General features: G+C 45.3%; 1 protein-coding gene across 6 annotated transcripts in view; it reads right to left on the minus strand.

Annotated features, from left to right (window-relative positions):
- The window catches only part of ADGRE5 (adhesion G protein-coupled receptor E5), a 532,637-nt gene that overhangs the window by 52,610 nt on the left and 464,241 nt on the right, over positions 1–15,786 (minus strand). For all 6 annotated transcript variants that reach the window (XM_069603969.1, XM_069603966.1, XM_069603968.1 and 3 more), the window contains 2 exons: positions 9,846–10,066; positions 5,443–5,509 (listed from right to left, as the gene is read on the minus strand). In XM_069603969.1, the coding sequence (XP_069460070.1) occupies positions 5,443–5,509; positions 9,846–10,066 (288 nt within the window). The remainder of the gene's footprint in view (positions 1–5,442; positions 5,510–9,845; positions 10,067–15,786) is intronic.

The following is a 15,786-nucleotide window of genomic DNA, read 5'->3' on the forward strand; positions in this document are numbered from 1 at the left end:
TTCGCAGTGTCCATTTTAATCCCCATTCGGGAATTTGTATCTATATACTATACTCATATTGCAGGCATTGTTTGTACAGCCAAATGCCCATGCTGAAAAATGCATCCGGGACTCTACTCCATTATATGATATGGGCAGCCAAACTTCACTTTTCGCAGTCCGCGCTCCTCCAATGTGGGGCGCCAGATTTACTTGCACTACCAATTTACACTAAGGCTTACCGTGTAAGTGACGGACTTTCTTCCAACGCTGAATGCCTCGGAGAATTTAAATCTGCGTTGTCTAATGATCAGTGTTCGGTACATGCTACATGCTACATTGTCACATTACTGGTCATTGTGGTGCTTCGTGGTGTAAACTCAGGAAAAAGGTCCACCATCTTAGAGTGGAGTTTGTAGATATCTGTAAAGATCAGAAACACCTTATGAACTTTACATTCGAATATAGTAGAAATTAAGCCACTTTCCTAGATTTGGCAACCAAAGTGTACCATAAGAAAACTGAAGGGAATTCACTTTTAGAGATTCCACAGTTTCACTCAAGGAGTCTCAAAGAGAACCGGCTATTTCGGCAGTTTGTGATATCCCAGAAACTGTACCAACATAAAGGAATATGATGATCAAGTGAGCATACTATCAAAGCAACTCAAGGAGGGAAATTACCCTAAAGAAATCATACGGAATGCCTGGAAACGGGCATGGAACATCCTGAGGGAAACTCCTTGATACAACACAAGAGGAAGGCATGAGAAAATTACCAGATTACAGCGGTCCTGAGCCCATCTCTGTTGGTCAACAGGATCAAACAAGAAATCAAAAAACTCTGGCCCATCTTGAACGTAAGTGCTACTAAACTAGCTGTACCCCTCTTTGCAATAAAGAGAAGACGAAATCTGTGAGACTCCGTTAACACTTACCAAGACAATAGTAATGAGAGAAACCCCCAGAATAGATTTTGGGCCACACCTAGACTAGTTGGACATACAACGTGTGGACAATGTATTGTATGCAAATTTACGAAATGTACCACCATGATAGTGTGAGAAACCCGAAGGTGTCTCCCTGTTTAGTCCCCAGGGATTTGTCATCCAGGTGGCCAGGACATGGCCATCGCTTTTGGATCCAGTTCCTGGGGGTGAGCCAGTGCGGGAGGTTCACCTGGATGGGGGGTCATTGGGGAGTGGGACACAGACGGGTGCGATGTGGTATGCCCTTCTTTAAACACCTTTCCCTATGCTACCACGTAAGATATTCTAAAACACTGCCCCCCCTTTCCTACACAAACACTTTCACACAACATGAAAAAACAACGGACTAACACCAGAGCCGTTTATCTGACATGTCCCAATACAAGGGCCAGGCAAAGTCAGACAATTTATCAGAATCACACATACCTGACTGCCCTTTACTTTCCCCACAGGGATAAAAGGTGGAACACAACAGCACACTACAAGCAATGCAGACTGCACAATGTGAGAGCTAACTCAGCAGGGCAGTTCAAGAGAAGGCGAAAGATGGCGCAAGTAGAGAGGATACCAAGGGGAGAGGGGACCTTACTCTTATCAACAGAGACCCGTGAAGCCTCAAGAGTTGGAATCGTGAGAACGCGAACAATAGCCAGTGTGTGTTGCAGCAGATGTCAAAGGTACCCGGACGCCTCCTCAGCTGACGGCCAAACCGCGGAGAGACACATGGCCCAATGGTACAGGCCTTGACTCCACAAGACAAGAAGGCAAAGCAATTCATCACAGCCAGTGAGTCGAAAGGAGAGCCAATAAATAAACCAAACTGTGTTGAATGAAAGTGGCTAATTGAACTTTTAATAAACAAAGAACTGATTGCTTAGTGCAAAGGGGAAAGCAGGCAGAAAAGAATCAAACACCACGTGGGTGTGCAGTTGAAAAATTCTAGGCGATTACCCTGCAATTTAAATACTGTAACCAGAAGGCCTTGGGAGAAAGGCAAGAAGAGGGGTTAAAGTGGTTATACGGGGGTCAGGTCAAATCCTCTTTACAGTCGAAAGTCTTTGACCGACAGATGATTGGGAGCCAAAAGGGGAACAAATCTTGCTTGCTAAAAGTGCACCAATGGTGTGTTGTGAAGATTGGTAAGAGTGAACCTGGCGGAGGGATGCTAGCCAGAGGGGACGGAATTTGAAGTCCCATGAACATTGTGTTGCCAGGAGTGAACCCGGCGGAGGGATGTCCACAGTGCTATGTGTAAAAGAACTATTGAAAGGAACTTTTAAATTGAGCCATTGTGAACCCGATGGATGGAGGTTGACGAGTTAAAAGGGGTCCGAGTCCAAAGGAGGGAGATCCGGGGTGGAAAGTCACCACCCAAGGTTTGTTGAGAAAGGAACTTTGGGTTTGGGGTTCGTGCCCGGAAGAGGGGGACCGATGGGTGAAGTCACCCAAAGTTATATGTAGAACAGACTTTGTGTTTGTAATAAAAATGTCTCTTGCCTTCGAGGGCATGATCATTTCAACAAAGAGACTTAACATCGAAGAACCTGATAGCTGGAACTGAGCGGTCGGCTCATGCTGGGAAAGCTCGATTGTGTGCTATACTCAGGAGATCCAACTTGTCCCGTGCTTAAAACATAGGGAAGGGGAGACCCCTGGCAAATCACATCCCGACTTATTATTTGTGAACACTTCTTTCTTTATTGAAAACCCTATCCCACACTCTTTCTGTAATTAGTTGTAAGGATTTGGCAATTGTTTCTTTAATTTTTTTTTTATCATAGGCCCTTTTTACATTGCTAAGTCGCCAAAAGGACGGCCTTATTTTTCATTTAATGGTCAACGCTTGCTTCCATTTTAGGTTTAGATATGGCATTTTTACAACCTGCACATTGTTTAAAGAAAAACACAGTTGAATCATGATCACTTGTGTCTGTCTTTACTGTTGCCACCATGAGTTCCTTACGATAGATACAGGGTGGACTACACCTTGGAAACAAAGAACACTTACAAATTGTAATACGACACATGTCGTGTATCAGATCACATGATTGTGTAATTTGCATTACATAGGGACGCCAACAAGTAATATTAAAATAATAATATCCGAGCATCGCTCTAGCATTAGAATCAAAAGGCTCACAGCACCCCTAGTTGATCATTATATGAGAATGAAACGCACTGGAATGATCTAGTATGGACAGTTCTAGAGAGAGTGCAACTACCTAAAAGAGGGGATATAGGAGCTATGCTACTGAAATGAGAACAACTATGGATTTTCCCCCCTCAATATCCCTAGAAAGGGCCTGAATGAAGAGATCTGTTAGTAGACTTTAGCAATACTAGGTTACATCAAGTACAGGCCTTTTATATTTTGTTTTCCATAATGAATATAGCAAAATGTTTGTGACACTGGACATACACCTGCATTGAACATAACAAAATATGCATGAGGTACTAAAACTATGGTAGGACCCCCCCAGTGTTGTGTGCCCACCCAGGCATGGTAGAACAAGACTATGCATAACATTGAGTAGGAAATCTCCATCGAAAATTACACAATAGATATGGCGATCCAACAGAAGCTTCCCCCTTTTTCACCTTAAATAATTAGAAGACTGACAGAGTGATGTCATGTCGGGGCAAAGCGGTGGGACCTTGATATCCGAACCACTAAACACATAACATAATATTAGAGTAATAATCTTTTAATAAGGTAACTTCATGGCTGAGAAAATCTTTTTATTAAAATAAACCTGCATTCCTGAGAAGAGTTTATTTCTTGTGAACATGACCCTTGCAGCTAAACTACATTACGTATTGAATAAATGACAGTACAGTGGTCCCTAGAATAATATATAGCAGGGGACATAGCATGTAGCCTTTACAGAGATCTACAAACTCCACTCTAAAATGGTGGACCTATTTTTCTGAGTGTCCACCACGAAGCGCCACCAGGACCAGTAACGTGACAACGTAGCACGTACTGAATACTGATCATAAGTCAAGGTGGTTACTTAGCAACGCGCGTGAGGTTTTTAACTCTGAGGCATTCAGTATTGGAAGAAAGTCTGTCACTTACACAATAAGCCTTAATGTAAACTGGTAGTACAGCACATCTGGCGCCCCACATTGGAGGAGCGTGTGGATTGCGGAAAAAATGGAATGAAGTGAAGTGGGGTTGCCCATATCATATAATGGAGTCGAGGCCTGGCATTGTTCAGCATGGGCATTCGGCTGTACAAACAATGCCTGCAATGAGTATAGTATATAGATACAAACTCCCATGTGGGGATTGAAATGGCAACTGCAATTCCCCTAAAGAAGGAACTCTGTACAAGTTTTGTATATATCATGTAACAGAATTCATGCGAGTTCCTTGGAATGATCCTGTGAGAACTGCTGACACATCCCCTGACATCCCCTAGGGGGAGTGTATGTGTTTTTAAGCATAACATCTGGCTATAGAAAGAATTGGTACTGAGCCACAATGAAAGAGAAAAAACAGCCACCTCTAAGTGGCCACTCTGTAGCCCATGGGTAAGACAGTGAGCAAATATATATATATATAGTATACATGTGATCATGGTGCACATATAAACGATTCTCGAGTATAGCGTCCAATACGACACTCGTTGCAGGGAGAAGTTTGGAAGAACTAACCCCAAACTCCTTGAAAAACATCAGAACTGTGATGGTGGGTAAGAAATTAGAATAAGTTGGATGCTTCAAGAGACTTTATAGGAGGTTAGATGGAGTGCTGTCCTTTATTATTTAATCGCTGTCTCTTACTGCAGGCTAAAAACAGGAGAAGAAATGCACTACTGACTCATACGGAGGAGAAGCTTGATTATTCTTCTGTTTTTTTTATAAGCACGCAACCTCAGGTTATGTCTGGTCCCGAAGAAAGCGGTCCAACTTAGCAAAGCCTGCTGAAATCAGTCAACCAATATTAAGTGTTCCGGTTAATCCCCTGAATCTCCAGGACACCCGGACTGATCGAGTGCTCAGGTTGTTCAAATTGTGATTTTTACAATATAGCAGAACTATCTGCATATTTGTATGCCCCCAAGAGGGAGAGATTAAAGTAAGCAATACTCACCTGAGTGTTTTAATTATTGGCTAAAACAGGAAAGTAGTGAAACAGGCTAATGCCAGCCCATCTTCTATCCCCTTTCCTAGATGGGCGCCACATCAGCGCCCACTAGGGAAAGACCAGCAACCGTAATGAGGGATATTTAGACTTTCTGATAGGGAGATTTAGTGAGCTATAGGCCACAGTGTTGACATTTTGAATAGAGGCTTCTGCTATCATATAGTCACAGGTAAACAGAGACCGGAATGGACCAGTGACTTGTTCCAAGTAACGCAGGCAAACTATGGAGGAGCTGGTAGTTCCTGAACCCTTCACAGTGTGATGCACACAGGTCAACTGGGAAGGTGCTGTAATGCATGTCCAGGCTCTAGAAGTGACTTACCAGAATGATGATGCACACTGGGGCCAGAAAACTCCAGATAAAGCCATGCTCCAGTGCTAACCAGCAGCTGTAGGAAACAAGACATGATCAGGTCAAAATGAGCTTCCCTTTATTTTGCACAATCCAGACCCGGACACCACCAGTAGCAAGTCTACATATCATAGGGGAGGAGCCAGCCTCAAAATCTGCTGGGTGGAAGGAGGACCGTTAAAAAAAAAAAAAGGGATTGTGAATGGGGCAAGAGTGACACCCAATACCCATCCATGTGCCAGCATGCCCACTATGAATTGTGCCTTTGTGCACTCTGGCCTCAGTAACCCAGGGACTTATAACACACACTCACTCGTACTGAGTCACACACCCCACATATAAATTGTACAATCATACACAGATTGGTGGCATTTTACCAGCTTTCCTTTCCTTCTTTACCCTTTGCTGCCTCCTTTGAGGTAGTGGTCCCGCTACACCTGCATGACTCCTGTACTCTTGTTAGTCTAGCTCACCTTTGCTGATTGAATAGCAACTTGGCCGAATTCGGTTTCGATGCATTTTTTTTAATTTTTTTTACTGCAAACAGGTATATGGTAAGTTGAGATAAGGTATATAATGGAGAGGGTGGACAAGGGGAATGCAGAAAGGGGGATGGAGGTGGTGGATAGGCCTGCTGTTTTCCATTGACAAAACGGGCAAAATCAGCAAATAGAAATTCGTCAGAGTTGCCATTCGGCAAATAAAATCGTCAATCCTTTGTAGAACCCACTTGTTTACCCATTGTAAGGGTACAGAAACACGAATGCTGCAGTAAGTTGGAAAAGGGGGTGATAGAAAACACCATCTGATCAGCAAGGTAATATCATTGCTAAAATATAATTCTGGTGAAAACTCCTTTAACTTGCTCCTTTCTGGATTCACCTGAAGAAGCCTTGTTGGCAAACCCCGAGTCAAAGATTATTACGCCGACACACAGTGAGGTTTGCAAAAGGGTTTCTTGGTACTTCTCCAGCTATCAAGTCCCCTACAAGAGAAACATAGATGGGTATCTGGAACTGGCAGGCCAACTGTGATAGTTGCACCAGGATAGATGTTCTGTTTGAGGCAGAACACCAACTGTGTGTCATCACACCTTTAATACCAGAATTTCATGATAGCACTCGGATACACAATCTGAGACCGGCGATTGAGATCTTCTGTATCGGCTCATAGGCCGATGCTATATTAAACCTGCTTCTCTTCACCTTGAGGCCCTAGATCTGGAGGACTTCCTTATATCTATACACAGATTTTCACTACCTTTCAAGAGCTTATATATTGACTTCAATAACTGGACTACATGCAACTGCTCACACCTATATACATTCTGGGCCAGCCACACAGTCTAATATATCCACACACACCTGTTATAGGCAGAGATCTCACTTTACAATTCTAAAGGCTATTTATTTTGAATTTCATGACCATGTTTTAACACCACACCCCACCAACATTAAGAAGTTCAAAAGGGGATACTGTAAGTCACAAAGACAGGATAAGTTTGCAATTCTTGACCACACACGGGTCAGCTGAGTAGTAAAAGTAAAACAAAAAGGAAAAGGCAAGCAGAGAACTATGAGGACAAGCAGAGTACTGAGGGAAGTCAAGCACACCACTCAAAGAAGGGGCTGCAAGGTCTAGAAAAAGCAAACACAGTACTGCACTACGGTAAGAACATTACTAAACCAGAAGACAAGCAGAGCAATAAAGCAAGCTCATCACTAAAAGAAGGAAAGGACACTAGTAACAGAAGGCACACACTGTTCAATAAGAAGCCTTCACAGTTCAAGACACGGTTCTACAAGAAGGGCCCATAGATATTTCTAACTTGGTGGGTGAAGGTTGCACTGCATTTCCCAACTAGATCCATATTACAGGCCATTGTTCTCGTGGAAACAAGGTCAAGCCCCTCCTGCTTTCATCAAGAAAAGGGATATTGTTAGTTGGATCAATCTGCTCACCATTAACTGGTGGACAGGATAGACTGGCTGACTGATCAAGGTGGTGGACAGGATAGACTGGCCGCCTGATTAAGGTGGTGGACAGGATAGACTGGTCGCCTGATTAAGGTGGTGTACAGGATACACTGCTAAGGTGGTGGACAGAATAGACTGGCTGCCTGATTAAGGTGGTGTACAGGATACATTGCTAAGGTGGTGGACAGGATAGACAGGCTGCCTGATTAAGGTGGTGGACAGGATAGACTGGCCGCCTGATTAAGGTGGTGGACAGGATATACTGCTAAGGTGGTGGACAGGATAGAATGGCTGCCTGATCAAGGTGGTGGACAGGATAGACTGGCTGCCTGATTAAGGTGGTGGACAGGATAGACTGGCCGCCTGATTAAGGTGGTGGACAGGATACACTGCTAAGGTGGTGGACAGAATAGACTGGCTGCCTGATTAAGGTGGTGTACAGGATACACTGCTAAGGTGGTGGACAGAATAGACTGGCTGCCTGACTAAGGTGGTGGACAGGATAGACTGGCTGCCTGATTAAGGTGGTGGACAGGATAGACTGGCCGCCTGATTAAGGTGGTGGACAGGATATACTGCTAAGGTGGTGGACAGGATAGACTGGCTGCCTGATTAAGGTGGTGGACAGGATATACTGCTAAGGTGGTGGACAGGATAGAATGGCCGCCTGATTAAGGTGGTGGACAGAATATACTGCTAAGGTGGTGGACAGGATAGACTGGCTGCCTGATTAAGGTGGTGGACAGGATATAAAGCTAAGGTGGTGGACAGGATAGAATGGCCACCTGATTAAGGTGGTCGACAGGATAGACTGGCTGCCTGATTAAGGTGGTGTACAGGATACACTGCTAAGGTGGTGGACAGAATAGACTGGCTGCCTGATTAAGGTGGTGTACAGGATACACTGCTAAGGTGGTGGACAGAATAGACTGGCTGCCTGATTAAGGTGGTGGACAGGATAGACTGGCCGCCTGATTAAGGTGGTGGACAGGATATACTGCTAAGGTGGTGGACAGGATAGAATGGCTGCCTGATCAAGGCGGTGTACAGGATACACTGCTAAGGTGGTGGACAGAATAGACTGGCTGCCTGATTAAGGTGGTGTACAGGATACACTGCTAAGGTGGTGGACAGAATAGACTGGCTGCCTGACTAAGGTGGTGGACAGGATAGACTGGCTGCCTGATTAAGGTGGTGGACAGGGTAGACTGGCCGCCTGATTAAGGTGGTGGACAGGATATACTGCTAAGGTGGTGGACAGTATAGACTGGCTGCCTGATTAAGGTGGTGGACAGGATAGACTGGCCGCCTGATTAAGGTGGTGGACAGAATAGACTGGCTGACTGATCAAGGTGGTGGACAGGATAGACTGGCCGCCTGATTAAGGTGGTGGACAGAATAGACTGGCTGACTGATCAAGGTGGTGGACAGGATAGACTGGCCGCCTGATTAAGGTGATTGACAGAATAGACTGGCCGCCTGATTAAGGTGGTGGACAGGATAGACTGGCTGACTGATCAAGGTGGTGGACAGAATAGACTGGCCGACTGATTAAGGTGGTGGACAGAACAGACTGGTTAACCTGTTTAAGATTGAGTCGAGGTGGAGGATACAGAGTTAATTTGGGGCTCAGGTTGGGGCACGCATTGGGGTGGGCGAGGTGGAGGAACTTTGTGGTCCAGGGAGCAGAGGAGTACATGATGAGGGGATGAGGACAAGAAAAGGGGTAGCAGGAGAAGGGGCGTGGGCTACAGAAAAGGGAACAGGTAGGATTGAGTGGAGGATGTCGGGCGAGTAGAGAAAAAAGATGTTTGAGAAGGGGGGAGGACACTGAAGTATTGTGGGGCACTGGAAACGGATGCAGGAGGGAACCTCCAATGAATGAGGAGAGAAGAAAGACTAGAAGGAATAGAAGATGAAAAGGAAGGACCAAATGGAAACAGACGGAAGTAAAGAGAGAATACAAAAGCAAGAAAAAAAAAGCAAAGCAACTAAGAAAAGAATGAAGAAATAAAGACTGGCTTTCATGATTCAAATCGTCAGTCAAGCAATATATCCAGACGAACAATGGTGGCAATCAGTCTACTGTCATGCAGTGACGCACGATGATGACGTATAGTCAATCAGTCCATATGTCGACCTATTAAGGTTGAACATTAGCCAGTTCAGGTGCAGTGTGTAAGCACAACTCTGACTGGCTCTGGGAATTCTGGTGACTCTAGTTTCAATTTCAGCTTGTTTAGAACCAGCACTTCAGTTTTACTCAATATTTCAACTAACTCAATAAAGCCGAGAACTGGAGTGCTGTCTTTACCCACCATGATAAACACATGCATATGGTTAGACAATCCCATATACAAATGGATAAAACTTAAGCAGTTGTGTCTGTTGACTCACTATTTTGCTGTGCCATATCCACTGCTCCGGACAGCGGCCGAAATGCCCACGATCGCAAGGGGCACCCCATATCCAGCCAGGACCATGTATCGCTTCTTCATGGCATTTGTCTTGAAGACCTTAACCACCATGAGGTAGAGTTCCACGCCCTCCAGGCACATCCAGCAGAAGGCGGCCAGGTAGAAGTAATGCAGCAGGCCCGCCACGATGCCGCACGCAGTCTGAAAGAGAGAAGGCAGCACTGCATCAGTAGGTTTCTGGTCCTGCATCTGGCGCATTCCTTTCAACCATTACCCCTAGTGAACCCCAAAATAAGAGCCACAGTGCAATAAATAACCTGACGCTATCTTCACCTCCCGGAGCTGGATGATGGGAAGCGGCGCAGAAGCGTTCTGTGTTAGCCCCAGGCAAGTAAACATATCAACAGAGGTTTACTCAAAAGATCTGCCCATGATTTTCGATTTCAGTTTGCAGCGACAATGATATGACTGCAAATGAGGGATTTATTCTAATGCTCAACCATCAAATTAGTAAGCAGCAAATCTCCTCCGCTCTTTGAAAAGGTGGCACCCACATTCATTGCGCTCTTAGATGAATCCGACCTCCACGTTATATGGTATCACTACATATTATCCCTACCAAAAATATCGCCGTATATATGGTCGTCTGGAATGGCCATGGGTGATATTTTTTGGGGGGGGGATCATTTTTTGGTTTTATTTGGGAGCAGGGATTGCAGGTGTGTCCCCCGCTCTTTCAAAAATAATGCAAGGGTTGCAGGGGTGTCCCACGCAGGTTCCATGCCTTAATACTGCCACACAAATATGGCGATATTTTTGCGGGGATATTAACACATGGAACCCGTAATATGTCATTGACTTCAAATGTTTGTGGCAGTAAAAAAGGTAATATTGCTTGGTCCTTTAGATCAATCAAAATATACACCATTTCTGATTTTTCTTTTACTGTGCAATCGAAAACTGTCAAATTTGGCATATTTTATGGCAAGTCATTAGAAGCTAGGGTGGTCTGTTTGATACAATGCTCAAATTCATCAGGACGGTTAATACACTGGGTTGCGTTATGAGTTTGGTGGACCATAACCGACAATCGGTCGTATGCGGGATTACTCCATGGGGAGTTTGGTGGGTTTGGTGCTCCAGGAACTTTCTGGCCATAAATTCATAACTTGAAGGCTAAAGTTTGAATTCGGGTCTGCTGTAGTACATCTGTAATTCTATCACCGAACAAAGATATGGTGTTAATGGAAGTACTGGCACTTTCCTATTGCACCACCAAACTCGTAATGAGGCCCATAGTCTCATTCCCAGAGGTATGTGTAGCCATGCTGCTCATTCGGGAACCTGTGTCCAGTTTGGGGTGTCAGACCCGGTCAGATAAAATGGTAAAGAGAACTATTTGACGGAGAAGTGTCTCTGTGTGCTGGCAGGCTCTAACACAGAGAAAGGATCTCTTTAGGCCTCTCAACAGTTTGTAGTAGACAGAACCAAAAGAGATTTCCTCTTTAGCACTGGCGATTCACTCAGGATCATGCCAGAGCCATTAGTGATGTTCATGCTACTTAACAGTTAGTCACTCATTACTACCAAGCAAGTTGTGACATATGCATTTTGAATTAATTTATGTACAGCCCATGCACCTAATCATGAAGTTGTACCCATTGGGCTATCCTTCCATGTATCAATAACTAGATTAACAAAGCTGTTGGGTTAAGGAGGATCTACTCACCCAAAGGTCTGCTCTTAACCTGTATGGTTTGAACATCACTCATCTGAATAGGAAGACCTGTTTGCATATTGTTTTAGCATTGATTTGTTTCTGACCCAATAGAAACAGACCTGCACAAATTGCATGCCATCACACATGGCTTCCCGATTAGCTCCATCACAGGAAACACTGACAGAATGGCATCTGTGACAGTGCAGTAGCCTGCGCTTTTTTGATTTGTATTAGTAACATGTTGTGGGTTGCTCTATCTCTGAAAGTGTGGTCTGCTAATCAGACCCCTTCTTTCATAATGATCCATGCTAGAAAAGCAGAGTGCACACATTTCACTTTTCTGGGCATGTCTACTGACAACTCTAGGCAGGTTACTTGTGCTCAGGCAACATGGTAATCACCAAGTGACGTGCATTCATGCCAGCAATTTTTGGAACCAAACATTACATCTGCCTTAAACAGTGGGCAGTTCTGGATCTATATTAAATTATATAACTCTGGGCCCCAGGAATCTAGTGCCAGATGACAAATGTAAATATAAGCCTGGTCTGGTTTTGACATGGTGGTCTCTGGGACTCCATGTCATTTTATTATCAGCTTGGTTATCTGTGACCTTCCTGGTCAGTGGGACCTGTGCATTCACTGTCTAAAACTGAGTTAGAGAGCCGTTCAACTTCTAGGATTTTTCTAGGTCCCTCATACTGCCTGTCTGCTCTCCCACCCCCTATTTCCTACAAAGCACTCTGAGTAGACATGACCAAGCAGAAGATTCTGCACACAGCAGTCAGATTTGGACTCCTTAGAGAAGACTAGAAGGAAACCCGTCCACTGTGGCCTTTTGCCTATATAAGAGGCAGGAGAGACTCCCCTTAGTAGATTCATCTTTGGACACCTGAAGAAGGATTCACCTGGACCCTAATTGGGACTACAGTCTGCTCCACAGTGGTGGAAGACACGTGCATATGGTTAGACCAAGATCCACAAGGAAGAAGTAACCTCTTTCCTCTAACCACCAAGTGAACATTTGGGGTGACCAGTTGTTAGACAAGGGCGGCTTGCAATCACAGCACTGGTACCCTGTGTCCTGCTCAATGAATGTAGTTGCCCTGCAAGTGCTCTCTGGAACCTTCCCTTTTGGGAAGTGTAGCACAATATTTACTGTTATCCTTGGAGATTCTAGTCAGGCACCCCGCCCCAGCAACTAATGAAATAAGGACATGACCCCTGCCTCTCCCTGCATCTCTGAACCGCTTCCAATGCAGGTTTGGGCATCGTCAACACCATCCAAGCTGCTTCAAGGGAACCTTAGCTGTCATCTTTAACTTCGACGTGTGACACGTCTCCGAATTCTGCTCGATGCTGGTGTGGAAGCTCTGCTGACTCAGCATCTAAGACCCACTCAGTCTTCCAGCATCCCAAACCTGACACTGTCTCCCTGGTTACCAGCCTCTTTGAGTGCCAAGCCATCGCCGCTGTAGTACCACAACACTGTGTTCATCCGCCGAACCACCAAAGGCAAGTCTTCTCTCCTCCGCAGATGAGGCAGCTTAGTCTTCCAGTGCAAGCAACCGTACGCCACCTGCTGTTTTTCCACATCTTCAACCCGCAAATTATCTTTGCTGCCGTACTGCATGCGTCGTTTGATCCTGATTCAACCCCAGCTCAGTGTAGAAACGCTCAGACTCTAAGGTTTGATTCCAGAAAAAGCCTGAAAAGCAAGAATAAAAGTACTGCTAGTTGTTCTGTCCCTCTTGCCTGATTTTAAGGGCCTTAGTGACTAGTAAACCCTGCTTGATACCTTTTGATACTGACTCTGCTGCTGAAAATATGCATACACCTGTCTTCAAAACCAGAGTGCTCCTTTTATTCCTAAGTCTGCAAGCTCTATGTTTTTCAGCAGTGGGTTATAGTGATTTTGATTAGTGTAGTCATAGTTTTAGTTTAATTAAATTATCCTATTTTGTATAGAACTTTGGTTTGGGCATTCTTTTATTTTGTCATCACGGTACCATTGTTGTTTGGACTGCTTCTGTGCTGTCCCGCTCCCCTCCTGAAGTGTTTATCCTGTCCTAGAGTCACATTACCAAGGGAGGGAAAGGAGTTACACCTGTCGGGCTGTGCCTGTTTCATCTTTATGATCGGGATCACTGCTGGTTTACTAGTTGTTAAGATGGATTTCTGAACTCCGACCTAAAGTTTAGGAGGCTACCCTAGTTTAGTGGAACAGGGGAACATTCTAGACAAACCAGACCAATCTACGTTAGCTTGGCAGGTGGTGAAGACTAATTCTCAGGAGGGGTGAGAGTGATGGCAAGCCCACAATGAGAACACACAGTAGCACTCCACGGATTACCCCTAGACAGATGTATATCAAAAATACATTTATTATAGGCCTTTGGAACAAAAACACAAATAAACCACAGTTATCAAAGAAAATATTACCACACACGCTTATTCACTATGTAACATATAAACAATAATGCAATTAGCCTAAGGCTGATGATGGGGGAGTGGGGAAGAAAATAACCTGTAACATAAAGGGGTTAGATCAAACCATATATCAATTTAGGTAGTCCTTCATCAAGAGTCCCTAACTTAAGTAGTCCAGCCCTACAAAGTGAGGAGAGTAGCACTCAAAGTACAGTTGTGCGCAAACGAAAAGGCGGGTTCTGTTCAAGGGGCTGTAGCTGCTCAGGAAGGGGCTTGAGGTGATGAAGAATAAGTTCCTATTCTTAGAAGAGGGTCTACCCTTGCAGATAGAGTGACTTTCAGAGTTCAGGAATAGCTGGTGAGCGCAGGCTATCCCAGCCAAAGTGAGGATCTTTTAAGGAATTCAAGTGCATAAAAAGCGATGGCTGTGCCGGGGGGTACCGGTAAGTGATGTAAGTACTCACTGACCTTGACACAGTATGGACCATACTTCGGCAGTTTAGCCAATGGTGTTAACTCTGCAGTTTCACGACTCTCCAACTCTCAGCAGCTGCGGGATGGGCCGATCATCTATGGAGGAACAGTAGCCTCTACTCAGCTCTCGAAGAAAGGAGAAGGATAGTTCCAATGCAGCACGTCTCAGGACATGGTAGGCAAGAACTTTAGGCACCTTCAGCGATGGTCACCACAGCAGGGCAATGCAGGAACCGCAAATGCTCATGGCATGGCACACTCTCCTGAATCGTGGCCCAGATTTCGGGCCAAGAACCCTGCCACCCTGCCACCCTGCCACCCTGTCTAATGGCAACCCCTGCACTTGGTTCTGTATCTGCAACCCTACAGTCCTCCTCCTGCACTTATTAGACACCATTTGTCAGCTCCTTATTATTACACTTGCCACCAGCTGGCCGCGCTGTTGTTGCTTAGATCATGTGTTCAGCACTTTCCACTCCTCCAGCCCTCTGCACTTCCCCCTTTCCCTGTCCCCTGCACTTGCGCATTCTCAATGTCACTGGGCCTAGTAAGATGGTGGTTTTGTCCACCCTTATACCCCTTCCTTGCCTCGTTGCGCCCTGAAATACTTGTGTATGGGCGCAATATAAATAAATAATTATATCAGAGGAGCTAGGACCACTAGTTTTGGCGGGAGACGGCCCAGGACCACAAGCTAGCGATTCCCAGAGTCTTGAGTCTCAACTCGGGGCAGCAGCGTTTCTGCGCAATACCCTGGGTTCGAGCTGGTCAGTTCATTGGATGGCCCAGGAACACTTCCTGAAGAGGCTCGTTGCGCGGGTAAATCGGAGAAGCTGAGAGTAGTTGTTCCCACTACTCCAAAGGGGAGAAGCGCACTTGCAGGTCTTGTTGGTTCGATAGAAAAACTGGGGTCCAACGGGACAACAGCGGGTTCAGGGTGCCAAACCTTCCAAGCACATCACCGGCGGTTCCTCAAGTCTGCTTTCTTGTTAAGGATACTTGACTCCTTATGAGGTTAGGTGTGAACCTCAGTAGATCAACCTGGAATGGATGCAGAGCCCTTTCTCTTATCCAAGATTCGGTTTGCGCTCAAATCTCAGATAGCCAATGGAATATCTGCTCTCTGGCATGCAAGCCGGACGTGGGCCAATCGCGGCCCACAATGGTTCCAGTCATTCATGGCTACCAGACATACTGGGACTAGTAGTATGGATTGGGATCCAACAGTCCCAACCCTCTTCCTGGGCACTAGCACACATGACATGCAGGAGCCCGCGAAAGATGCGGTTTTCGAGGG

The sequence above is a fragment of the Ambystoma mexicanum genome, chromosome 3q (genome assembly GCF_040938575.1).
Source record: "Ambystoma mexicanum isolate Mex_15411 chromosome 3q, UKY_AmexF1_1, whole genome shotgun sequence".
Classification (NCBI taxonomy): Eukaryota; Metazoa; Chordata; class Amphibia; order Caudata; family Ambystomatidae; genus Ambystoma; species Ambystoma mexicanum.